General features: G+C 32.1%; 2 protein-coding genes across 3 annotated transcripts in view; both read left to right on the top strand.

Annotated features, from left to right (window-relative positions):
* Positions 1 to 12,384, top strand: part of cindr (CIN85 and CD2AP related) — a 69,774-nt gene extending 57,390 nt beyond the window's left edge. The window contains exons 9-13 of the mRNA XM_089632584.1: positions 209 to 297; positions 603 to 934; positions 1,190 to 1,649; positions 4,806 to 4,864; positions 5,845 to 12,384. Coding sequence (XP_089488710.1) covers positions 209 to 297; positions 603 to 934; positions 1,190 to 1,649; positions 4,806 to 4,864; positions 5,845 to 5,997 — 1,093 coding nt within the window. The 3' untranslated portion in view covers positions 5,998 to 12,384. The remainder of the gene's footprint in view (positions 1 to 208; positions 298 to 602; positions 935 to 1,189; positions 1,650 to 4,805; positions 4,865 to 5,844) is intronic.
* A 1,840-nt stretch (positions 12,385 to 14,224) lies between these two features.
* LOC149423225 (uncharacterized) overlaps positions 14,225 to 27,762 on the top strand; it is a 147,878-nt gene continuing 134,340 nt past the window's right edge. The window contains exons 1-2 of one of the 2 annotated variants that reach the window (XM_089632586.1): positions 14,225 to 14,302; positions 14,753 to 14,954. In XM_089632586.1, coding sequence (XP_089488712.1) covers positions 14,792 to 14,954 — 163 coding nt within the window. In that variant the 5' untranslated portion in view covers positions 14,225 to 14,302; positions 14,753 to 14,791. Of the gene's footprint in view, positions 14,410 to 14,752; positions 14,955 to 27,762 lie in introns of both variants that reach the window. The other variant, XM_089632585.1, reaches the window with a different exon arrangement.

The raw sequence follows: 27,762 nt of genomic DNA, 5'->3' as shown, positions 1-27,762 counted from the left end.
GTTTGGCTAAAACTTATGTCCATAATCGGCACTTTCAAAAAAAATTCTTTCATTCTGTTTCATTACTCAACACGTCGGTGTCAAATGTAACTTTTTTGTCTCCTCCTTATTTTAACTTTTCAGAAATATGTAGATCACTTTATCTATAGTTCAATTTTTTTTAAATGGTTCTGCAGTCTAATAATTAATTCTTGCAATTTATTTTCAGAGTAAAAGCACCACGCCGTAGGCCACCCAGTCAGGTTATCAGGGATGATGTACCTTTAACGAATGGTAGCACTCATCAAAGTATCCCAGGTGATTATTATGCTATTAGTAAAATTACTTTTTAGAAGAAGTCGAAATGCTCTTAAAAGAAATGGCACAATCAAGTGTATCAAATTCTTGAGTCCGAAAGCTGTGAGACTGAGAGTTGTTTGGTTAGTTAAGTTTTATCCTTTGGTTATAATATATATTGTATTGTCTATATCCTTCTTGGGTAGGATGATCTACTGGCAGTTTAATTGAAATAAGCTTCTAAAAGGGGTCTGTTCTATACATCTTGGCATTGTAGGTAAATTTAAATGTGTTTGTTGTTTTAATTAATATTGTGTATTTAATAGCGGAAGCACCTCTAGAAGCTGAAGTAATAAAACCCAAAGCTCGCGAATGGGAGAAGCACAGAGCTCCGTGGATGGAAGAATTAAAACTCAATCAAGCCAAGAAGACTTCGCCCATTTCTGAAATCGGTCGCTCAAAGACCATTTCTACCACAGAATCCAGCAGTTCAGAAAAGTCAGAAATTCACCAGGGCAGATTATCGGGAAGCAGTGATAAGATCCTCGAATCGGGAGTCGCTGACGATGATAAAAACTCCATTCTCAATCCATTAGAAATGTCACAGAGCATGACGGCCCTTTCGTCAAACGCTATAAAGATTGAGTCAACAGAAGAAGTAAGATTTCTCACAGTATTTTTTTCTCTATATTAATTTGTTGCATTTACTGTTTTAATAATCATTGTCATTATTTAAAAATTTACAGTTTTGAAAATGGTCGACTTCTTTTGAAACATAATTAATATATTATTAAAGTAGGATTAACAACATTTTATCTGTTTTTTATCACTTTATCCATAAATGCTGTATTTTTATTAAATTCCATAATAAACGATAGCATAATCTCTTTTCTTATTACTGCAATTTTTACAGGTACAAACTCACACAGAAAACCCGATAGACTTATCTAAATCAATGACGACCATCACATCGCGCTCCTCACACTTGGAGACGAATAACAAGATCTCAGCCAACGAACTGCGAACTTCCATTTCCAGTACGGCGAGTGTTATACTCCGCAGTAAAACAGCTCCTCAAGAAATTGGCAAAATCAGTTCAGATACAATTTCAACGCACAGCAGTTCCTCCTACACTAGTTCATCGGCAAGCAATAAATCTGAGGTCATAGATTATACCCCTGTCATTAGACCTGTTTCTAATCTATCTAATCAAAGCCATAATGAAGATTCTACTCCAAATCAAACGCCGAAGCTTTCTGTGACTTCCTTGCCTGATAGCAAATACCACGTTGAAAAGATCCAACTGGATCCTCCACTGTCCAAATTGGCGACAGAAACTAATGATACATTTGGAAAAATTTCACATTCCAACGGTAAGTCTTTACTATTTTTGTGGTCACATTAAATATCAAATATACACTGTGTTTCACATTCATACTGTGACGATTCAAAGGTATTAAAATTTTAATAAAGTTTTTCAAAGAGGGCATTATTACAATTTTCAATAATTTACCAATATTTTTGCCGTAGAATCTCCTACTAAAGTTTCACATTACGTGTGACCATGAAACATTGTACCTAAATTTCGTTAATCCATCCTGAAGACAAATATTTTTATAAACTTCATATCAGCACTTTTTATCTGATAACTTCATATCACTCACGAAAAGACATTCGAATGACTTGTATCCAAGGAATTGAATTTTTCATATTCTTGTTTGTTTTTAACCAGTGGACTGTTTTTCGGGTACATCTGTGTGCCAATTTTTCGACCATGCACAGCGCTCGCGCATATATGTGAGCTCTAATAACATCTAAGCTGTAATTTTTTTAGATCCGATTTTAACCTTTATGGTTTAAACACTGTATAGAGGACAAAATTTGAGTCGCTTGCTCTAATGTCACTATAATTTGAAAACGCCGTTTTATTGTCGTTTTTCGTGTAGGGTATGTATTCAGATTTGTGTAGAAATAATAAAACCAGTTAACATATTATTATTTTTTGACAGTTGTCTACCAAATTGAGTTTTTTGTTTGTTTTTGTTTTAGATAATGTTAGCTATTCTGGGGAAACGTCTTATGATAAACATGAAATATGTATATTTGAATGAAAAGGTTCAATATCTGGTAAACAGAAAACAATTGCAAAAAACGTAAATCGTAGTTTTTATTCTGACAATTGACCAAAACTCATCAAGGAGCGCTTTCGCAAATTCTCACCCGGTAGTGGGGGTATTTTGTCTTTTTCATACTCCAACATTCAACCTGTTTTTTTTTTAATAATTTTTATTTTGAATCTGATTTTTAATGTGATAAATATGGCTGTATCATATACATACAAACAGAGATGTGCTTTATTTCAAATAAATCCATTTCAAATGGAAATGCAAAATGCAAAATGGGTATTTTCCATTTTACATTTTAAATGCTTTTCTAAAAACCATTTTGCATTTTAAATGCTTTTCTCAATGCATTTTCCATTTTAAATGCTTTTTGTAACATTCTTCCTACTTTCTCCACTCATCAGCCCCAAATATCAGTCGGTCCTCAACCTCGCTATGAGAGATAATTTACATTTGTCAAGTTGCTCCCTGGTAGGAGCCCTGGCAATTGAGTGATACCATTACAAAAAATACTGATTCAAATACTGAACATGGCCAAGACGCTGTAGTATTAAATGTTAGATAGCAGTTTCTATGTTTTTACGTTGGCAACATTAGTCCTGCGCAATTTTTTTTGTGGTTTCATAATCTGTAGTCGTGGTGTTTTTGGATTTACCATCATGTAATATGTTCTACATTGATGTCCATTGTTAAATGACAAAATTGTTTAAAAATTCTATAATTATTTTAATTTTTGACCTGTGAAACCATTTTGCATTTTCAATGCATTTTGAAAATAGGTATTTTGCATTTTGCATTTGAAATGCTTTTCTAAAAACCATTTTGCATTTTGCATTTTCAAATGGAAAAGTTTTGACCCATTTCTATTTTGCATTTCAAATGGTTTTGGGTACCCATTTTGCACATCTCTGCATACAAATATGCAATGTTGAAAGCGTGCCCTGTATTCTGCCATTCTAAATATGAGCTAGGATGTTGTTGATGGATGAAGTCGGTGAAATTTTTTGATTGATATTAGTGAAATCTTCACTGAAATTCAGATAATTTTGTCATGCTACCGACAATTTAAAATTTTATCAATACCGCTTGGATTAAAATCCTTCTATTTGTGGCCTTGAGACTAGTCCCCTTTTTGTGAACATTATATATATTTTCGCAGCCTTCGACCGCCACGGTCAGCCCTTCAAGTTCAGTTATCGAAAGTAAATTTGTAAAAATTTTTTTGGCCAATATTCCTAATTATGGGTTTTTTTTAATCATCGGGGTTTGTATTAACGTGGTTCTACTGTAACAATATCTGGCTATTTTGTATAGTGCCGTTTTAAAAATCCTCGAGGGCAAGCATATGAAATAAAACGAAATTTTTTTTAAAGAATTTTCTACAACAACAAAAAGGTTGACGGTAACTTTCATAATAAATCTAATGTGTTTTATAAAAAGAAATCTATTGATATTAACCTCTCAGACAAAGACTTTTATTTACTATGTGTTCCTTTGAGAACTGTCAAAACGTGATAATTTTTGTGTTATTTACGAGTTTCGCTAAAAGCTTCATAACTCACGTTTTGGGAAACGTAGCCTCATTCTAAAAAATGTTTTGGAAAGATTATGAAATCCACTATCGCATTGTGTTGTTATACGTAAATATTTGCGTTTCTAAATATACATTTTATGAAAACGTCAAAAATATGTAAAAATCGCTTACCATTATTTCAAAGCCATGAAATGTACTTTTTTCTGAGTATCATAAAGAAATAACACTTTATATATTGAAAAAATATAATTAAAAACTATTAGTCACCTCAAAATATTAACCGTCCAAACTAAAATATTTTTAATAAATTATTTAGAAACGCAATAAATTATGAACGAACAAGATGACAGATTCAATCTCTACGTTCCATAGATATTCTTGAATACAGACGCGTAGCGTTATTCATTATCGATACTCTGTTTTTTAAATCATGGCAATCCGTATACTAGTGATGGAAATAAATCGATTTTTGTAAAATCTCGCTCGTTCTAATGTCTTGACCGCTATTATCATATTTACGTCTTTTGACGTTCTAATGTTCTGAGTGGTTAAATACGTAACTCGTGCAGTGCCATTTTTGTTAAAAATCACTTAGAAGAAGGTGCTAATATTATTATCAACATTAGGAGAATGTGCAAATAAACCAAATGTTGGTAGCAGTTGTTATTTTGTATGACTTCACTGTGATCTAATGCTTCAAACATTATTTGTGTGATAAAACGAGCTCGAATATTCTTTTCTGACTTTTACTGTCATAATAACTATGTGTGTTTTGATAAACAATCTTAATCTTGGAATGTTTTGAACATTTGTGTACAGTTTGGATCAATAATACATTGATAAGGTTAATGACTAGTTTATTCTGTTTTCAGGAGATATAGACATGAACAGTACACCAGAGCAGCTCCTTATAGCTCAATTAAATGAAAGGGTAAGCTGCATCATATTTTAACCTTGTTTTAAGTAAATTGACTCCCCCACTACTAATTGTCCTTAGTGATCTTTCCCCTTCTTTGGGCGTGCGGACTTGGTCTTTCGGTTTAATTTTACTTACAACTACAGAATTAAGAAAAAATGTTTCTTTTTAAGACACTCAAACTAAGAACCTAAAAACCTATTTTAATATTAATTCCAGGTTATAGTTCTATCAACATGACATGACAGTTGGCCGCCATACTAATATCTTAAAATATTAATTTTAATTTGTAAGAAATAGCTATTAAATTCCACTATTTACCATCTGTAATTCCATGTTGTAATCAAGTTGAATCAAAGGATTGTTCAAAAAATATATATATTTTAAGTAGGTGAAATTTGACCATTGTTTCTTTGATTCTTCTTACTTCATCTAGTTTTCTAGATCAATAGCCCATATTCTGTTGATATTACTTCTGTAATCTGGTTCCACGGTAACTCCAACCTAGTATATACTTAACAGTGCCAGTCTTTTTCTCCCATTCTTTCATTGCTGGAATTCAAAGCTTTCAATATGGAATTTATTGTGGCTTATCATCAACTTCCTGGTCAAAGCACTACATCCCAGGGTGGGAATTGTCCTCCCCCACAAATGCTCTCCACTACGGTCCCCCACCATTCACCTCCAGTCCTTAGTCCTTCCCAGCCTGCGTCTGGGTCACTTCCGCTGCAACACCCACTTGGTCATAGTTTTTGGTTTCCTGAAATATGGCATTCTTTTAAAATGTCCAGCCCAGTACTCCGGTGGTCTTTGGGGACCTGCAGAATCTTATGATGGTCTCAACACAGATAGATTTCGACATCATCTCATCACAGTGCACATTTCGACACAATGTATGTGTTGTAGTGAAACTTATCAGGTTAGCCGTCGATATTCAATAACTGCACAGATAAGATTAATGTGACGTCTATTAACTATTGCATTAATGTTTCCAGGTTGCGAATCTGGAGCGCGTGGTGGAAGCGCAAGAGGAACGGTTTAGCGCCGCCCTGTCGGCTCTCAACACGCGGTTACAGCGCGAAACTGAGCTGACAGCCTTGCTGCAAGCCGAGCTGCACAAACTAGAAAGGTGCGTCACGCGCGTGTGACCCGCAGCGCCGCGTGCCTCACAAAACACACCCCCATTCCCAAACAGTTCCATTCCCAGATCGTTCATGCACAGAATGAACTTTTAAACGTAAAAATCGACGCAATTCAAAATTATCGCTAGTGGCACGATTTTACTTTTTGTCACTTAAAGTGGCAAGAATTTCTAAAAATTTGTGTCTGCAAGCAAAAGTAATTGGATTATAATTGAGATTTGTATAAAGTATGGTATTATTTAGTTTGATGGAATTATTGTTTGTGAATACGATTATTTCTGGATGCCTTGAAGGCTCACTCATATTATTACATAATATACTGATTTGTCAATGAATCGAATGGTGTATTTTTGACATTACCTGGTTGTATAGTCATTTATGATTAATTTACTAAGTCTAATTTAAAAGGTGTATTGTTACATTTAAAACGGTAATAATAATTTATTATTTATGATGATGCTTATATATAAATAAAAATTTATACTTTTGTGGTTTATTGTAATCCATTGTTGTGTATTATCCAAAAGTAACGTTTAAAAACAATGTAATCTGTCACTGTTATTGAAAATATATTTAGGCCTGAAAGTTATGCTTTTCATAAAAATATATCCAAAAGCGCTTATTGCTGACGAAATTGGTTCATTACGTTTGTATTGAAAGGAATAAAGTATAAATACTTATCACCATGCGTACATTCTACATTTAGTTACAATATTCCTTTTTACTTATTATAAAGGTGTTGGCTCATCAATATTACCTGAAGTTATAATTAACTAGTAATAACTAATAAACAACACATATTACCAATAAAATTTTAAATAGGTATGTAATACTATGTATTGACAAACAATTCCTTAAAATGCAAGTTCTGCCCGTGTGTTTTTGAATCATACAAATATTATTTTATGACAGTATATTTTGACTTGTTTAAAATGTGGTAATTTGTGAAGTGACAAAATAATTTATTCAATAATATTATTGTGGAAAATTAAAAATCTATGTATAAGCCTTGCGGAATTGTTTTTTATGTCTTTTTTGTAAATTTTGTAAGTCAATGGAAACATTTGTTTTTTTTTTTTTTTTTAAATCTGTGCCAAATTATAATATTTTAGAAAATGATACAAAAGCATTTCATAGAGTCTTTGACATTATCGTATAGTTGCGACGTCTCAATTAGTGCTTGTCAATAAATATAAAATACATTTGTTACAATATTAGTATGTAGCAAGTTATTTTCTTTTAGGTTGTATTTTTTGCATTTCCAATGCATTCATTGTCATTTAGTTATAGTGAGTGCATTAAATAATTTGAATTTTTTTCAAATATCCTTTATTTTTGACAACGAATTTTCCTCCATTTTTAATTTTACAAATATTATTTATTTTGTGATTGCTCAACAACAAAAATGCACCACCATTCCATAAATCATTCCAGCTTATTCCATTTTGTATAATTTTTTACAAATCTGTAAAAATGATTTTATTTGTGTTGTTTTTCTTTTTTTCCCCTGATACATTCACTAATATTATTGTAACACAGTCAATTCCTTTTACTTATTAAGTATTTTGCTAATCGTTTTGAAGAAATTATAGAATTTTTCGAAAACATGGTAATTTTTTTACCCAAATCTTAGAGGCTTATTTTAAAAGTACAAGGTTTATTTTAATAATCAATAATTTATTCATCATTTTCACTTTTTTTTTTTTTGCATGAAATTGAACAATGTTTTCTCAAGTCGCATTCCAATAAAGCTGCGGCTTACATTAAATTTGAAAACATCCAATGAAAGACAGTTCGTCAATATAAAACATTGGAATCTTTGCCTTTTCATAAAATTTGAATAGGTTCATATTTTGAATGAGGTCACTTAGGACTTGTTTCTGAGAATTTGAACAATTCTTCAAATTAGAAAGTTAATTTTCAATTTATGTGAAAGATTTTTCAACTTCTGTTATTGTTTCAGTTCTGTCAAGCAGCTAGCCTATAATGATATAATAACAGAACTTGAATGGGACTTTCAAAGAACCCGAAAATAAACGTTGAAATTTGAAGAATTTTTCAAATTCTCCGAAATAACCCGTCTTTAGTGTTTGTAACTCTGTGTTTATAGGTGCTACCTAGAATATAATGGGTCGCAGTTAAAATTACTTGAAAAAAGATAATCATTACCATTCTATATCACAATACTATTTAACATGTTTTACAATTTTGTTTTAGAACTGAAACTACTTAACTTATCAGATGCTTATTATTTTGATTTTGTAAATACTTTTGTATATAACATAAGTTATCAAATATTTAATTTGAATCATTGTATTGTCAATTATTATTGAAAATGTACCTTCACCGTTTGTACAAGAAAACTTATCATTTTAGTCTAGCAATTATGAACCCAAATCATTAGATTTGCTGAACATTATTACTTCCATAACTGAACCTAATTTGCTATTTAAAATTTAAACAAAAATATTTATGCAATTATCAGTTGGAAGCATTATGGACAAATAAAAATAAGCCCTAGTAACCTTTTAAAAAAAATTCCATCATTCTATGGAATCTGTGAATTATTGTATTTGTGACAATTATTGGTCAATGCCAATTAATGCATTTATTAGAAAATATTAAACGGCACTACATTTTTGAAAAACTATTTACCTAATCATGCACACATTATAACTAGCCATACTGATAACCTATTATGAATGTATTTATCATTTTTTTTTTTTCATTTCTTAGGTCATAAATCAACAGCAATAATAATTATTCTTTTCAACACTATTTTCATAGGCTTGTATTGAAAATTTTAATGCCATATTTTCGTGTGGTAAAAATATTTATCATTTGATCCTTGAAAAACTGACAACTAATTCAATTCCTTTCTTTCGTTTGTTTAACGAAATAGTGAAGGATTTTATGTTTTGCTTTAAAAATTGTCAGCTTTTTCATTTAAACATCAAATCATTTGTGGTCAAATGAGCTTAACTTCTCGAGTGTCAAAAGTACCCATTGGATACAATAAATTTGTATCCACTGAGCGCCGGCAATCTAAATAATCTGAAAACAGTAATTTCTAATGGTGGGATTCTTAGCCTCGGCATGCCCTTGCGTACATATTAGGTTGCTCAGCATTTCACAGGTTAAGTGCCTTGCAACTATGTTAGGACAAGCACTACATACTACATCCTAATGCTGCGTAGAGACACTAGGAAAAACACGCGAGCCGAGCCAGCCCACAAAAGGAACGAAGCGGCGTTTCGTGCCATTTTGCAGTTGCTTCGTTCCTTTCCCATAAGTCGTGGGTCAGCTCGTTAGTTCGGTTCGCGTGTTTATACCCACCCTTATGTCTTGTGTGACACAAGGGTCTTCTCTATTCGGTATTAATTTTTTAATGAAGAATAATGTTTTTTTTTCAATTTCAACAGGAAGTAATGTAACACATCTCAGCTGTTTTTTTTTTTTTATTTTTTAATCACTGGTCGACAACTCACAAAATATGTAACGCGAAAAGTTTTAATAGCTTTGCCTGTAAATTTGTGATTTGGTGTATTTGCCTTTTCAACAAAACACCAACAGTTGGTTTATAGTAGTTTTCACCTTCTTTATTGTACTTCGACAATCATATGAATAATAATTAGTGGTACATAAATCTATTAAATTTATTTAATTTAGCGTAGATAACTCTCACTAACCAATCTAGTATCTTATTTTCATCATTTACATCAGGCACAACTTTTATACATGCGAAGATATTTGCCTAAAAAACATTTTTCAATCTGAAATTTTATCATTTCACCGGCAAACTAATCAATTTGCTTAATATTCACGTATGTACTTGCATATATATTCAAAATGTATAAGATAATATTTATTGTTCATGCCTCGAATTGTGTTTCTTCTGAAATTTAGACTAATTTGTAGGAAACTTATTTCCTTTGTATATTTTAAGCAAGTTTGCCAACAACAATAATAGTATTTTTATTTATTTTTATATTGAACTTATTTTGACGAATGTATAATATTGCTTCTAGACTTATAGTATAGAAATATGATATTGTTGCCTTTTAGCCTTAATTTTCACTTTGCATAATACCGAAAATAAAATTTAAAAAACACTTTATTTTCGTAATTCTTAAGATTTCAATTAACTTCACACAATTTTATATTTCCGACGAATGTAGAATAATTTTTTTTTACCAATTTTCCATGTGCAATATGAAAATAAATCCAATTTTGTTTTAAACACGTAAAATTCTTAACAAATATAATAGTGGAAATTTAAGAAGGCTCATTTTATAATAAATTATTATCATATTTATTGATTTACTTAAATAATAATAAAGTACTGTCTAAAATATATTATATTTATTGAAACATAATAAACTGAAATATACTTATGTACACACTGTATTTGTGTATACACAATTATCTAATAGAAGATCACAGAAATTATACATACCTATTTAATAATATAGTGCTGAGAGTTTTTCTCAATTCAATTATCTCTAGTAGTATAAGATTAGAAATTAAAGAATAGAATGTGATTAACTTCGACATGATAAATATGTATTAATAATGTATACAACAATAAATCAGTAACCTCGTATCTCAGTCTTTCCTAAATATTGTACTTTAATTTAGGAACAAGACAGACACCTCTCCACACAAAACAAATAACTGCACATAATATTTTTATATAAATGTATGTAATGTAAACTGGATGTTTCCATTTAACTACGACCGAAGGAATGGGTTCATCGTTAACAGAATTCAAATTTATCTATTCAACGACATTGTGAAAGCATCCTGAAATAAGCAATTGGCCTTCATCGGTAGAAATAAAATCAGAGTTGACCAATCTATGGTCCTACAACGAATATAGTATCACAATAATTTCTTATCACCTTTGAATTCACTTCAAAACTTTAGAAATTCGCCACTAGTGATGGTAATTAGCGAAGGGTCCTGACTCATTTTATTAAGAGCGGGAGCCACGGTACCAGCTTAATTTTTTCGTACGGCTCAAAGAGTCGACTCAATTGAAGGAGCGTGTGAGCAATGAGAATACTGTGCTCGCCCAATACAGCTCTCAGCATAAGCGTATGAATGATCATACGACTCTTGGTAACGGCACGCCTATCGTACCACGAGATAAAAAAGATGCTGGGTAGTTAGTAGGTTTAGGTACATATGTGCAAGTCCAGATGCCGTTCACGTCTCTGAGGATGTAATAACAATTCATTCTTGATTAATTTTAAAGGCGCTATTTTTCTAAAATATCTTCTGATAAAAATTCAATTGAGCCATGGTACGGTTTATCGAGAGTCGTACGAATACGCCTCATCAAAAAGAGCCAACTTAATTGTGCTGCTCGTTTACAAATGACACATCACTAGTGCTAACATCTTGCTATGCCGCCATTTTGCTGTGGCATTATTTGGACAGCGGCCAAATATGACTTATATGATGAGATGGTTTCACATTGACGATAATAATCATGCTCCGTTTTTATTAAGGGCTGTCTAAATCGTTGGAGATGATAATTAACCCTCTTGTGAGGTATTCACTATAAAAAAAAAAAAAAAAAAAAAAAAACCCTATTTTTCATCACACGGATAAATTATTTATAGGATCAAATACGGCCATTAACTATCTCGGCCCAACAAAATAATTATGTACATTGTTTCAAGCTGTTCGCAGATTCAAGTTTGGCTCTTTATTAATTTTATTTCATATTAATTTTTTTTATTCTTTGTAGCAACCTACTTTCAAAAAATAAAATATTAAAAATCATTTGATTTACAAATGTTTTTATATTACATCATTTCGGATCCATTTTTCTGTGAATTATTTATATTCTAACAAACTAAGCATTTTATTTGCATGATTTTTAACCCTTAGAATGCCAAGATATATCGTAATGGCTGACGAGAAATGTTAATTGAATTATTTGCAGAAACTTTGCAAAGGAATTTATCTTTTGAACCAGATTGCAGGTTTCCCAAACTATTTTACCAAATTTTAAAAATATCGGGTTGTTGACTATTTTTTCATTATTATCAAATTCATGGAACTGACTAGTAAACAAAACATTACTCTTAGTGCAAAGAATGGACTGCCACAAATGTTTTCTTGGCATGTACTATATGATTACTTATGAGTGAGATATCACATGAAGCATAAATGTATTTTTACTATTTATGAGATTAGTTACCGTAAAAGCGTGGCATCCTAAGGGTTAAATAATCTAAATTTTAATTATTGTACTTTGTAGTCTTGTCATCATTGAGTGATTTTTGTAATTGAAATTGACTTGCGTGTTTTCTATGTACTTAAATTAAACACTTGGATTTCATTTTTTCCTTCATATTTGTAAATAATAAAAATCAAATATAAGTTATGAATTTTATTAATGAACCCCTCCACAAAAGAAATATTTCTTTAAGGCGATCAACGTCTTAATTCGTAGAACACTTAACTTCCCTTTATCAAATTTTACAGCAGACACAAAAAACAGTTTGAATTTTAAAATATAACAGGTAATTTTTTAAAATTTTATGTGACACCTCACAAGAGTGCCTCTGTCTAAACAGTGGGAAGCTGTATCGCCACCGGTTGGGCAGTGTTGTGGGGAAGGTTAAGGGAGGGGTTGTAGGAAGGTATTTATTAATGCGGGTATTGAAGAAGTCCGGAATACATGAAGGAGGCATTACAGTTTCCGGTACCTCGTTCCGCATACGACCGACTTACACAAAAACGAGTAGAAGAAATGACCCATTCTCATGAACCAAGATCAACTGTGAACGGGTATTCCGCTCGTGTATAGCGAATATTCCGCCTGTGCATAGCGAATCAATGCTGCTAGTTCATTAGAGCAGTCTCCATTGAAATACCGGTAAAACAGATTCAGCATGCCTACATTGCGGTTGTGCATTGGATATGGCAATCAGTTTGTTTACATTGAATTTATTCCCCAAAAAGCAATGACATCGATCTTTGGAACAATGCAAATTTTAAGATAGCTGAACCTTTGCAAAGTTAAATTGTGAAATTAATTTTTTAGTACATAGGAAATATTGGTAAGTATGTATATGAATAGGTAATAAATTGCAAGGGTAGAATAAGGAAACATGAAATACTAGATTTAATAGGACTAAATTTTGTTCTAGAAGTAAATAAAATATTTCAATAAATACCATTTCGATCCGATCCTTCCTGCAATAACAATTTTTTTGGGTGCCGCCAAATAATAATTTAATAATTTTTATTATAATATTATTATTTTGTAATGTGCCTGTAAACCCAAAACACATGTTTTATTTTATGACATTCAGGCACAATTATTGAAATATTATTATTTTGTAAAGAACTTTATTTTCCACATTATTCAATAAAATTACAATCGAAAAGGGTAATCCATTTGAATTTGAAAGTTTTTTTACAAATCTAATACTTAATTTTTGCTCTAGGCTTATAAAAAGACCTATCAAAAAAGTCCTCAATTATTTCCAAGACCCAAGATGTGTTCTACTCAAATTATTTAATTAAAGCATCTGTAATGTTTCTAAGCAAATTTTCAATCCAAAAACCACTTAATTTTTGCATTATTTTGCAGTGCATCGCCTTGTTTGCTGAGTTAGTGTTAAAAATAACATGTTTAAATTTCCATTTTTGTAAAATGCAGAATCATCTACTTCCGGAAAGTACAGCGAAAAAGCACGCGTCCACATCATGTTGGCAAGGGAAGAACGAAATTCAACTAAACTGTACATTTTCAAATATTACCTTATAATAATCATTGAAAAAGAAAATAATCTGTACGAGTAAATGTAACCAAAACGCCTCTAACCACTTATTGTTAATTATTTTAAAATTAAATTAACCATATTTCTCTATAGTCGATGGATGTGTGATTGCTCTTGTTCATAAATAAACCACTCTGCTCTTGTGGCTACCGTAAGTGCCATCTATGTCCAGTGGATTACACTTTTTGTCACGGGCTAAAAGTAGTTTCCTACGTAATTTGAAAGTAATATATATTTTGTTCAAAATCACCCCTCAACCAAATAATATAAACGCCAAAACTCAATCTTAAAACAATAGTTCATTTTTTCAAATGATATTATAGAAAAACCCACTGTACGGATACTAGCTTTAGAGTGTATTTTTGCATGAGGAAATGAAAAAGAGGGTTATTACGAACATAGCTTCTCGTACAAAAAAACAAAAATGGTTTCCTACAGGAGCTGTCATTTATCGTTGTCTATTTATGTCAGTTTGTGGTCGTCTTTCCGAAAGTGAGGCGTGTGGCGATGTGAGTGCAAATAATGTTAATTGATTAGTAATAATTCATTTCTCTAATGATCCAAAACCCGTTGAAAATTCGCGATAAATAATATTTTTCAATCCGTCTTATCCGCGGTAAATTTTTTTTGACAGTAGTTTATTTTCGTTGAGGTGTATTTTTAACGGATTTTTCTATTTTAGATTGTTTTTATTTATTTCTTACACTTTGTGTTAGTTTGATAATGCTTTAATTGCCTAAAAACATTAAAGTTTTGTAGTTTTCTGTGAAAAATAATATCATAAAGATGGGATTAGTTTTTGGCCATGAATAATAATTTGTATGGAATATTTTGAATATTGTACTAAATCGTACCAGGCACGAAGGTAAACGAGTCGAAAGCACGATACCTCAACCTCCACTTAGTATTTTTTTGCGAAGTTTTTCGTCATTACCGATTGTGGCATTTTTATTTTACAGTGAAAAGTTTGTGCTGTGATTGAAGAAAAATAATTAATAATGTCTGATATTGAAGAGAAAATTGTCATGACACCGAAGTGTAAGACGGCCAATTCCACAACCCTTATTGTGGAAAGAAGGGCTGTCCAACAAACCAGCGAGAAGATGCACGTAGCTGGAGGAGACCACACTGGAATAGTCATCAACAAAGAACAAGTCCAGGGTGAGTCATGCACAATCATTTTTATTATTTACCCAATTTTGTTTACCCAGGACAAATTAACGTGTAAACAAAATCAGCTCGCTCATCTCATCAGGTGTTTCCTCTGCTTGTATTGGTTGTAAAGTAATTATTCAGATCTATCTGCCTACCCCTATGTAATTGTTTTATTTCTCTGCTCATAAATTTTACCTCATTTCGTTACATTCTTCCACACAGTAGGTAGTAGTTTCTCACAGGGTTATAATATGATATAAAAGTGACAGCATGGATCCAATGGATTATTAGCTTATTTTTCCCTCCAAAATTAATCGATTTTGTTTCATCTTTTAGCCGTCGTCTCCGTTCTATCCATTTTCTTGAACTGTTAGGAATGTTCTCAGAAAGAAGTTCAATATATGAAGCTTTGGCTAAAAATGAAACAAGTGCAGTTAATATAATATTAACTGCACTTATATAATTTCAAACTTCATTTCCAATGAACAAACATAAGAAATTTCTGTGACTTGACTTCAGTTAACTTGTATATTTGTATCTATCATTGTATATTATATAAAAGCTGTTTGTTTCTTACAAAAATAAATAAATAAATATTGTTTTGTTTACTGAATATGTCATTCATAAATTTAATGTATGTTTGAATATAATTCTATAAATTTAATGAATGTTTGAATATAATTCTATAAATTTAATGTATGTTTGAATAAAATGTTTTAAATTTAATGTATGTTAGAATATAATTTGTCTGTTTGAATAGGATAATGTATGTTTGAATTTAATTTAATGAATATTTGAATATAATTTAATGTATGTTTAAATATAATTTAATGCGTGTTTGAATATGATTTAATGTATGTTTGAATATAATCTTCTAAAATTGGATAACTTTTTTATCTCTCTGTAGTATTATAATTAACTTCTACCGATTGAAATCACATTAAATGGTCCATTATTTCCACTGCAAAAAGGGTGTTTTAGTAAGTGATCTTATCTAATCAATCACGCTTTCGCTACTTAAACTGTTAACTTTTTATTGCTTATCTGTACACTTTCACCTGATGTTTTATGACGGCATAAATACAAATCCGTACTTATTTTTTGCGACCTTTTTTCCGCAGTTGAGGTTTCTACGATTTCCGAATAGGTAGTTGATACATTTAATACTTATTGTTTATAATTAGAGACACCCATTCATAGCATTAACAATATTTTCGCGAATTAAAGCGATAAATGGTGTTTTTAGCGATAATAAAACAATTTTTAGCCGCTATAATGTACTCTAATGTTCTCTACTGTAGAAACATGCGCCATGTTGAGTTTCAATCAATAATACAATAAACATGTTTCAAGTGATTTTGCTAATTTAATTGTTTTTCCCCTCTTGCCGACTCCCATTCCTGGACGTTATCCTATTTATCTATAAACGATATGAAAATGCAAAATTAAAGCTAATTTTTCAATCTACATTTCTTGAAAATTAAAGCTATGAATGGGTGTCTCTATTTATAACAAATATTCTGATCTGGGTGATATATTTCATTTGGAAACTAATCAATATAAATGTTGTATATTCACTTTTATTTTTCTAGACACAAATAGACCTATGTACCCATATAACTTCTCCGCTTCTACTATTTTGTTTTGTTGAATCTTTTTAACTCAATTATATGCGTGAGGATTCATTTTTTCCATTATGTTTATATTCTTCTTTATTGTATTATTTTTTAAGTGTTTTCTCTGATACAAAATGCTTGTATTTTTTTTTAAAGAAAAGCCCACTAGGGCGTGTAGTAAATAAATAAATAATTTTAAGTTTATAATGTGAATACCGCTCAAGAGTGCCAACTGCCGTAGCCAATTATTATCCCAATAAAGGTCGAAACACATTATTAAAACCCGACGCGACCCGATGAAACGCGATGCGTGTTGAGTCGAATCAAATGTATTGTTTTCTTATGACCAGAAACACACTATGAACATCCGACGCGACGCCATGTCGGATGTTCATAGTGTGTTTCTGGTCATAAGAAAACAATACATTTGATTCGACTCAACACGCATCGCGTTTCATCGGGTCGCGTCGGGTTTTAATAATGTGTTCCCGCCTTGAGGGTATGTTGTGGGGGATAAAGGAAGTGGCGGGGCAGCTTGCGAAGTACTTTGCTATTCAGATCTAGTAAACTAAACACGGCTAAATCTATTTCAATCAATATTTCGATTCTGATTTGTGGTATTTCGTGATACTACAGTATCAACTACTCTAATTGCAAGCTAACCTTGATAACAGTTTTAAAATAGCGTGTTTTAAAATGGAGTGATAATTATTACTGTTTTTTTAGTAATATTATGTAACGTATTTTGATACATCGAGACTTTATCAAGTCATGAGTGAAACGCCCAGCGTTCAAGATCCACGATTTAAATTACACTTGCGAATAACATCTTGTGAGTGACATAAAATTAATAATATAAATGTAATTGGCAACGACGATGACTTGTCGATATAGAGATCGACATAAAATCAGGTTTCGTGTTATTTTTTCATCATGCAGTGCAGTTTGTGTTGTCCAGAGTTTCTCAAGTGTATTTTTGCATTAGGTATCGCTCCCTTTTCAAACATACGATTTTTCCCGTTTAAGAAAATTTCACAAATATATTTGATGAACTGAAATCTTCAAGATACTCATCAAATGAACAAAACTCAATAAGTCGTTATGTAAATTGATAACGAAATATTTGTAAGCTGATAACGAACGATTATAAATTTGTTGTAATATACTAGGAAATTCTCATCCAACCACTACCTAACGCTTCCATGGAAGAGTAGTATTCAAATCTCATAATTTGTAGAAACCTAACGTAAATCCTATTTTATATGTACTTACCTTATTACTTTTACAATAATCATTTTGAAACACATTTGATCGTTTTTTGTGGGATTCTTGCATTGATGACTGTTTAGTAAATTAGAAAAAAATATAAATTGCTGAAATGAATTTTAGCAGCTCAATTTTTCTCCCTCGCCACTCGCAGCCCCTTAGGTACTACCCTTAAATAAAACCCACCGCCCCCTGGATCTCCCCAGCACCCCCAGGGGTGCGATATGATGCTCTTTGATGCTCGAATCACTGGTATAAAGAATAACAAGAGATCACAGCATCTCTTGGACGAGAAGTGATACTGTTGAGTCTGTGACTGCAGTTGTCTTTGATAGTTTACCGGATACTCTAGCGAGTTTTTTCCCATCAGGAATCCTACCTTTGGTCTCCGGTCTCTAGTCTCCACAGTAACTCCGGTGTAATTCTGCAGCCTCTGTCTCCGGCCCAGACTACTTTTTGCCTGTATTTGATCTTCCCATGAAACTGTATAGCGATCTCCTACATCTATTACCGGAGATTTAATGTTGATACAGTTTCAAAAACATTCCACGCCAAGTGGGATATTATACAATGCAGATTAATAAATATAGACAGTAAATCGTCGTCGTTTCGTGCGCATTTTGTCAATGTGCTTATTCAATGTTATATATTATAGTTTATAACATAAATATGTATCTACTACGCACTTTCTGAGTATCAAGCCCTTGTAAGAGAACCGATACTGATAAAATAATCAATAAAATGCAGAGCTGTACTGAAAACTCATCTCATTACAAAGCCATGAAATCCAAATACTCGTTGAAACTGATGAAAACCTTATTTCAGAGTAAGCCCGCAATAACAAATTTTGAATAGATTTTTTTCTTGTGCAATTTGGATCTTCTGTTTCTTTATTTTCAATTTTGGTGAATAGTTCCAATTCTTTAACATTCCGCACACAGCCTGCAGCAATTTTACTATTCGTATCTTAAAGCCTTTATTTAATTTAACTATTGTTAGTTTTTGTTATAAGTAAATTAACTAATTATTACTATTAGAGCTTGCAACCATCTTGGTTGATGCTCGCAAAGTTGCAATTAAAATTGTCATTGAAGCAACAGATTTCAAATAAAAATGAACACACAGTAATTATTGTTCCAACTGGCAATTTGTTGGATAAAGCTAGTGCATTTGGTGAAGCTTGTCTTATCGAAACGATAGTTCTCTTCATATATGTAGCTGAAACTGTATATTAATTTTAGAAACAGATTTCTGTTTTAAAAATGCAGGTTTTCTTTTCGGGAGTATCAGGATCGCAGGAAATATAGAAAGGTGGATTTTATTCTCTGCATAACTTACTATGTTGTTCCTTCGACATAATTATGTAGTAAGCGTTCATACGAAACTGGTTTACATTGCTGCGATGATCTAATAACACCGTGTTATATGTTTCACGGGAAATGTCTGCATTATTCAATAGAAGTTACTAGTATCAAGGTTATAAGCGCTATAATAAAACTATCGGTTAGACACATCGAGCAACGATTATTAATTTGATCGTAAACAGTTCAAATGTAAATGAAGCAAAATATCAAGCACGATATTTAGGTCACCCCAAGTGGTTCGCTACGTTTGGTGATTCAGTAGGGGCACCTGGGTTCATCGGGTGAGGTGTGTTCAGGATGCGCCTACCGCCTAATAGCTGCTTGGCATGCCAGATCTTGACCTCTCCCACTGGTATCTAGACCCATCGACGCGCTGATCCCTAGATTCCTACCCAACCCTCATAACTTTTACCTTCCCAGAACTTCCTCTCCTTTCTTAAAAAGGACCCTCCACCCAGCATCCCAAAAGACAACATAAGGCCTGAAGGAAATTATTTTCCTCAGAGCCTCCTGCGTGGGGTTTATCTAAAATAATATATACCTATTCTTATTCGAATAACATAATATTATATCATACAACTCGCTATCTTATAATATTTTCTTGGTATCTTATCTCTAAAGCCATTCATATGTAAAATTTACAAATTGTGTCCATGACACAATTTATTGATTTTTTATTTCTTTACTGTAATTATCAAAGGTCGCATGCAGTATATTCGATTACTATCAAGCACAATAATATGTTATCCACTGTGTCCTGTAAAGAATATTCCAAATGGATTGTTTTATAATGTCTAACATTCATACATCGCCTCTTACTTACTATTCTGTTATTCCGATTCCAGTAACTGGTTCACTTGATCATACCATGTCTTCCTCGGACATCTTCTACTGTTCACATTCGCGTCATATATCCTCCTTACACTCCTCTCTTCGTTCATTCGCTCTACATGCCCAAACCATCTAAGCATCCCTTTCTTAATCTTACTCATTACTTTTACGCTTACATCAGCCTCGCATTATACTCAGGGATCTCATTTCTACAGCGGCCTTCTTCATACAAAACTTAAATTTTGGATTTGAGTCCAAAATGCTTTACCAAACTGAATAATTATATTTGTAATCAAAGGGTATAGCAACTATCTAGTACTATATTATAGCGCTGCTTTATTTACGTATGTTTTAAATTATAAAATACAGGCCGTTAAAGAATTAAAATTTTCACAATTTTAGAGGAAACTTTGACAATTTTGAGTAATGGCGATTAATAAAAAAATAATATTTTCCAATATAGAGTATTCTGTTTTAAAGTTATTTGATTTTTAATTCAACAGAATCCTCCGTTTTGTTTTTTTTTTCATAAAATACATATGAAAAAAGCTATGATGAAAACGTTAAACCTTGAATGTTAAAATATGCCCACGTGGTTAGCATTATCATGAGTGAGTACATACCGATTTCGGGAATTTTATTCACAAAAATGTGTTCATAAATGGACCACATGTTCCTATCAATTCGCTAAATATTATTCTCATGATACCCAATCTTTTTTTGTTACCACGTGTGCGCTGGGCACACTGAATACACAGTCCCTAGAAGTGTGAATTATACCTATTTGAAAGAAAACAGTTGTCGCAGATCACTTAAGACCTTTCGAACCCTGGGGCCTTTGCCCCCCAGACAGGCCAGTAAGATTCCATCAAGGAAGAAAATTCTTATTAAAAATTAATAAACACTTACACCCGTACTACTAATAAACGCGGTGTAAATATTGTAAGGTCGGAACAGTGAAAAACTTAACTTATTACTTCGACGTTTGTGTGGTTAACATGGCCTTAAACCAGGCTTAAGGCCGGTTTTACCACACAAACTTTGAACGGGCATATAAGAATCTAATTAGTAAGACTGTTAATTTTTTAACATTGCTTAAAATATCAACATGTTTCGTAAGCAATGTTTACTTAAAACTTTATTATTTTTTCAAATTAAAATGGTGCCCCAAAATAAGTTTGCAATGTTTGGAGAAAGAATATAAGAAAATGTTCTAAAATGTTTGATCAATTTTGGCAGAAGTTAGAAAAGTCAAGCCTATTTTCTTAATTCCGTCACTCGGACACGCCCACTACACACTTGTGTCTGTTTTTCTCTTCGGTGGCTAGGCATTATAATTTATCTGATATTTAAACTTGGAACGTGACATCATCACTATCACTAGACAAACTTTTATTTTATTTTTACTTACAGTCTGCCGAATTTAAATAAATACACACTTTAAACCTATCCACACATTTATAATATTTCGTAATAAATTTATTTATAATCGGATACAAAAAATAATGATATTCGCCCATCTAACGAAATAATTATTACTAGTAGATAAAAACCCGCTACCGCGGTTTGAAAACTATTCTAAACTGTGCGTCTATATATGTACACATATACAATATTATCAGATTTTTTTCATATTTTGTTTTGTGTGAATTTCACACAAGATTTCCAAATGCCTAGAGCCAGTGGGACTTTTGCATAGACATTCAAATTGAATGACTAGCCAGACAATCTTTATTTTGTTGAGTTTTAAATTTTTCGAATGTAATTCCGTTAATATGTTCACGAGTTTCAAAATCAAGGGTATCAAATTCCCATGCATGAAGTTTAAATGTTAATTCTGAGTGGATAACCTTTATGTAGTGGAGCAATGTGTCCCGTTTCCAACAGCACTCCTTTGTTTCTTCCTTACTTCACTCTTTTGTATTTTTATGCCTTTCTTTAAAGAATTGGGTTTTTTTACGGACAAAACTATGTATTCGTATTCATATTGCGTATGTACGGGCGCAAACAAATAATTTGTCTTAGTATTGTAATGCAATACCTTACAAAAATGTATTAATCAACGCCATCTGTGAACACGTAAAATATAATGAGCGTCCCCTTTAACCTTAAGGCGATGCATTACGTAGTAATTTAAAATCCTGTGTTTTTGGTTTGAAAATTTGGTCTACCAGAAATATTTCAGATGCATTAAATACTGCGAGTAGAATACATCCTGGCCTTTGAAATAATCGAGTATTTTTTAGATAAGTCTTTTTATAAGCCCAGAAAAAAATAATGTATAGGCCTATGAAAACTGCTTTAAAGTTCAAAATCTCCTACTTACGAACCCATTTTCTGTTATGGTTTTATTGTATAATGTGGAAAATTAAGTAATTTATAAAATGATCGAAAAACATTTAAATATTTGTGCCTGAACATCCACAAAATAAAATAAAATGCACTTTTTGGCCATGTTTTTTTCTTGCATAAATCAAAACAGGTGGATGGTGTGAAGCGGGAATTTAAGCCTTATCGCCATCTACGTAAGGTGTGTTATTGATAGCGGCTCGATTCCAAATATTACACGATGTAGTGCATCGCCTGAATTAATAAGTTATTTACAAAAATGACGTGAGAAATCGGGTCAGGAATTTTCCCGGTGAGACACAGTTCCTGGGTTCAATTCCCAGTTGTGACCGTTACCTTTTTTGTCTTGTTCTGTTTTTGTTTATTTGTTTTAGTATTATCATCTTCTTCAATGATTAATTAATATTGTACTGACGTTCGCGTTCTTTTCCACATAGTATTATTACAGTCATTAGTGTTGTTTGGTTGCTTGTAAAGATTCAGTTACCATAAAAAATATATATTTTGGATGAACGGATATTTTTTTGTAATCGCTATCGAGTGAAGTAATTTGGTGCTCGTAAAAATACTTGGATGCTCATTTAAATAGTTTCCGGAGTTTTCTGTGAATAATATACCTGTGCTATCCATATTCGCTTCAGTATCTCACTACTGGAATTCACCGGGGTGAACATTTCTCCCCCAACTTGTGTCCGTTTGATTTACGCCAGCCATGTATAGTGTATAGATAAGAACTACATACATTGTGTGCCGGAATGCAGTTTGGATCAATAGCTGCAGCCCGTTAGTACAACGTTAGTGCTGCTACCCTACTTTACTGAAAGATAAATAAATGTACAAATACCACCGTATCTTCAAGTTAATCAAACCTCGATAAATGTATTTAATTTACCTATTTTTTGTTCTTCATACAAATTAGTATGTTACTAGCGTAGACTTGTGCTGAATCGCGGGATGTTATAATTGTAGCTTTTGTGGAGCTGATAGTATTTATTAAAAAAAATCTTTGCCTCAGGATAATTGCCCTTCGAAATTCGGGGGTAACATTACTAGGTTAGGTTAGGTGCTCGAAATTATGTAGGCGACACATTAGGCTATACGCTTCATGGCTTGGCCTATTTCAGCGTATCGCTAGCCATAAACTACCAATGGCGAGCGATATGCTGAAATGTGCCAAGACACGCAAATATTGCGCGCTTATAGCGTGGTGTCTGTCATAGGCTTTGTACGCGCTTGATATTATGTATTTTTTGTTAATAAATACTATTTTGATTTATTTATTTTTTATTGTTCTTCAAAAGTATTTAAAGCTTAAACTGCAATTGAGCAGTTTGTCAACAGGTTGTTCAATTACTATTTCAATATAAGTACACATAATATTATTACAAATATCGAAATCTTAAATCTCGCAAAGTTCTTCACTGATTGCTTTGAAATATTGATACAACGTGTCATTCGAATTTAGTCAAAAATTAGTTATTTGTACAGTTTCTATCAGACAAAAATTCTAATCAAAACTGTATGATTAACTCATTTTTGACAAAATTGTCGCTTACGCCCTTTGGCCTTTCCGGTGTCGATATGCTTTGTACTGTGTTATTATTGGATAATAATTTGTAAAAAAATGATACTAAAAACAACTATTGATTGATATCATCTCCTCCTAGTATAAAGTGTCTCTCCTTAGATGTTTTCAGCAAATATCTGAATTTGGTGATTTGCAATTTTTGATATTACTTCAAAAGAAAAATTTATTTATCTTTCAAATAATGTTAGCAAACTTGAAAAATTACTACTTATATGAAGTATATGTCAAACATTTGATAAAGAAATATACAGATATTTCAAATAAATTAAATATAAAAATAAATATTTTTGTTAATACCTACTTTTTTGATTCTAAAATAGTTAGTTTTATATAAAAAATAAAACTTCTCGTTTTCATGTTCCATGCAGTTATTATTTATACTCCTTCCTACCATAATAATGTTCTTTAAAATGACTCGCAACCATCGCACCATCGGATACTATCGCATGTGAATGTAATTATTTGTTCAATTTCACCCGCTAACTTCAGCTTACGTATTATTTGATTAGTCTGAATGCGAACTAGTATCTCCTTGTAACTTCTCTGTAATAAGGGGGATATTATCTGCTGTAATTCGTTTTCCAATCGTAAGAGAAAATTTCTCTAAAATTGTTTCTGGAGCCATAATTAAACAATCATCATAATTTACTTATCCAATCATTATAATATGCAATAGGTTCGCAATTATTGCTTCGCATCAAAATGAGTCGTAGTAAATATACATATACCTACCCAGTTTGACCATTCCTGGGCATATTTGGAGTAAAAAATGAAGATGACATTTGCTGTCCGACGATATTTTTTTCAAATAAAAACAAACTTCGCCACTGATCACACTACCACACGTCGCAATGGATCCTTCGATAATATGCGCTGTCTCGTACGTACGGTGCTGCTGGAACGAGACGGAATGCATATCACGTGACCTACTAGGCTGTACCCAGTGTCGGCATGTGATGAATAAATATGTTTTTAATAGACAAAATATCATCGGATAGCTTAACGTATTTTGTTTAATATTGCGGAACATTATCAATATTGACATATTTAACAAAATTGAAATTTTATATATTCACACGATTGTATTCATAAGTTCATAACACTGTCGAAATTCTTACTTCACAGCTAATTTTTACAAGTAATGCAAAATTTGGATTTTCTGTGTCAATATTTTTCAATTTCTTTTATATTGGAATCCTTTCGTACCGGTGTAGATACCAATTTTCGCTTTTTTGGTGTTAGTTATTTCACGAAAAATAGTGCTATAAATTATTATTCTTCATTTTTGCTTTCTACTTTTCCTCTAGTTTATGTCTACCCCTTTAGGCTACAGACTACCCGGTGATAATTTAATTTAACCCCTTCTATCCCTTCGAAATTCAATTTATTTCAAGCGAAACGCAATGAGTCAACGTTATGACTTATGACATTACCAATTTCGATCGTGCTCGATTCAAAGGGCGAGTAATAACTGGTAATAGCCGTAGCGTAATGGACTAGGCATTTGGCTAGTCTTGAGGTGCTGGGATCCATTCCCATCGTAGCGTAAACCTACCCAAATTGGAATAATTTTCTTTCATTTGCAGGTACCTAAAGGCAGTTAGGAACGGTGCTGTATTAGTTTGATGTACCTTAAAAATGGCCTACAGCCTTATAGTTATCGTAAAGAATATTGATTAAAGTAGATTATTTTCTAAATGTGACTTTATAATTTATGTTGTATTTAGTAAATCGATACTATGAAACACGTTGTCATTGACCTCTAGACAGTTCTAAGGATTCTAACTTAAAACACTGGTAAATGTTCATTCGGTGTACAGTGCACACTAAATTACTTGGCCAGATATAATAGGGACTGTCTTTTCTACCACTTTTCGACCCATTCAAATAATTATTCGTATAATAATGGACCATGGTTCCATTACAATACAATATACGAGTATGAAACGAAATAATTATTCGTATAATAATGGACCATGGTTCAATTACAATACAATATACGAGTATGAAACGAAATAATTATTCGTATAATAATGGACCATGGTTCAATTACAATATACGAGTATGAAACGAAATAATTATTCGCATAATAATGGACCGTAGTTCAATTACAATACAATATACGAGTATGACAAGAAATGAAAAACAAGAGTAATCGGAATCTAGAGAATAGATAGTATGTACATGCATTTTTATAATTAAAATAATGACAAGTACAAAACTGTACATTAGGGATAGAGCTACAATAGAGACGCTACTGCATACTAATATCTCACCTAAATTCCACTGTTAGAACGCGATAAGCGGTGCACGTAGATTGAATCGGTAGTTTTGGTTAGAGCGGTGGAAGAGTTGGAGGTCAGTTGGAGGTCAAAAAGTGAAACCTATTTTTTCGCTTCGTGTCTCCTCTAAGTTATATACATAAATGAAATTGGGAAGATAATATCTAGTAAAAGTCTAAATAAGGTTTTGATTAAGTTTGACTTGGACGTGCACTCGGAATAATTGTAAACCGCTTTTGGCAGTTTTATGGTGCTAGGCCCTGCAGGCGGCTTTTTGATTGATTCGCCCATTTTTTAAGTTCCCTGAAAGTAGAGTTTTACCCCCCTGTACCTATGTACAACAGCAGTTTTAGAATGTGTGCAAAAATTAACTTATCACGTAGGTACCTATTATTTTTTCTATCCAAAAAAAACCATTTGTGAATGCCTACGTAATACGTGTATGTCGTATAACTTCATTCATTTTAAATTCACCCGATGACTGAAAACTAATTTCTACGAACTAGTAAGTACTAACAAACGATAGTATTTTTCCCAGTAACTAGGAATCAGTTCCTTTTGACTTTTATAAAATTATTAAATTTGAGTTGCACTTTCGAACAAAAATGTATCTAAAATAATTCTCGTGTCATTCGTTAATGGTAATCATGAAATTTTAGAGATCTCAAATAGATTTGGTCAAAAATTGCTCTCCTCGTCCGCGTTCTTTAATTTCTTCTTTTTAGAGTTCTGATTGACAGTAATTTTCTTAGTGAATTGACTACAAAGAGTTAATTAATGAGTTTTGACATTATGTGAAGTTTGGAAATTATCCATGTTGGTATATTTTTCAGAAAAGAATTCTTTCAGGCAAATTAGAAAAATCGGAATTTTTTAGCTCGGAAATTTTTTATTGTCTTTTGATACTATGTGAAATCTTCCATCTTGGGGAATTATTAATATTTTAAAAAAAAATCTTCCTGGAACATGGGAAAAATCAGTACAAATTTACTCGGAAAACGGGACGGGAAAATTTTGTCATTTTTAATGTTGGATCAATTATTGCTCATCCCGAAAAAAAAATCCGAATTTGATTGTGGTAAAAAATTTGGTGGGAAAGTTGGTCGGGAAATGGGTCGTGAAATAGTGTAAAAGTTTTTGAAACTGAAAATCCAAGATTGGTAAAATTTTTACATTTTCTCATCGGGGATGCTGTTTGAAAACTTCAACGGTTTGTTTTAAAAATAACAGAGGGCGCCACTTTCGTTTAAAACAATACTAAACTGTTCAGCCATTAGGATAATAATATCAGATTGTGAACAAGTGTTTTGGATGATTTTTCGGCTCACATGGCTACTAAAACATCATGTTAGCGTCAGACAAGAGTATGAACACTCTTCAACAAGACCAATTTTCATTAACTATTCAAATTTCATCTTTGATCAATAAATTATTGTGTTTTAAAATCTTATTTGTACGGAAGCACATCCGGAATTTTATCACCTCATCTTATTTTTGAAGAACCAAGATAAGGACGTC

Source organism: Hesperophylax consimilis, chromosome 6 (genome assembly GCF_061612785.1).
Source record: "Hesperophylax consimilis isolate HC1 chromosome 6, BYU_Hcon_1.0, whole genome shotgun sequence".
NCBI lineage: Eukaryota > Metazoa > Arthropoda > Insecta > Trichoptera > Limnephilidae > Hesperophylax > Hesperophylax consimilis.
This window is presented reverse-complemented; position numbering and strand designations above follow the sequence as displayed.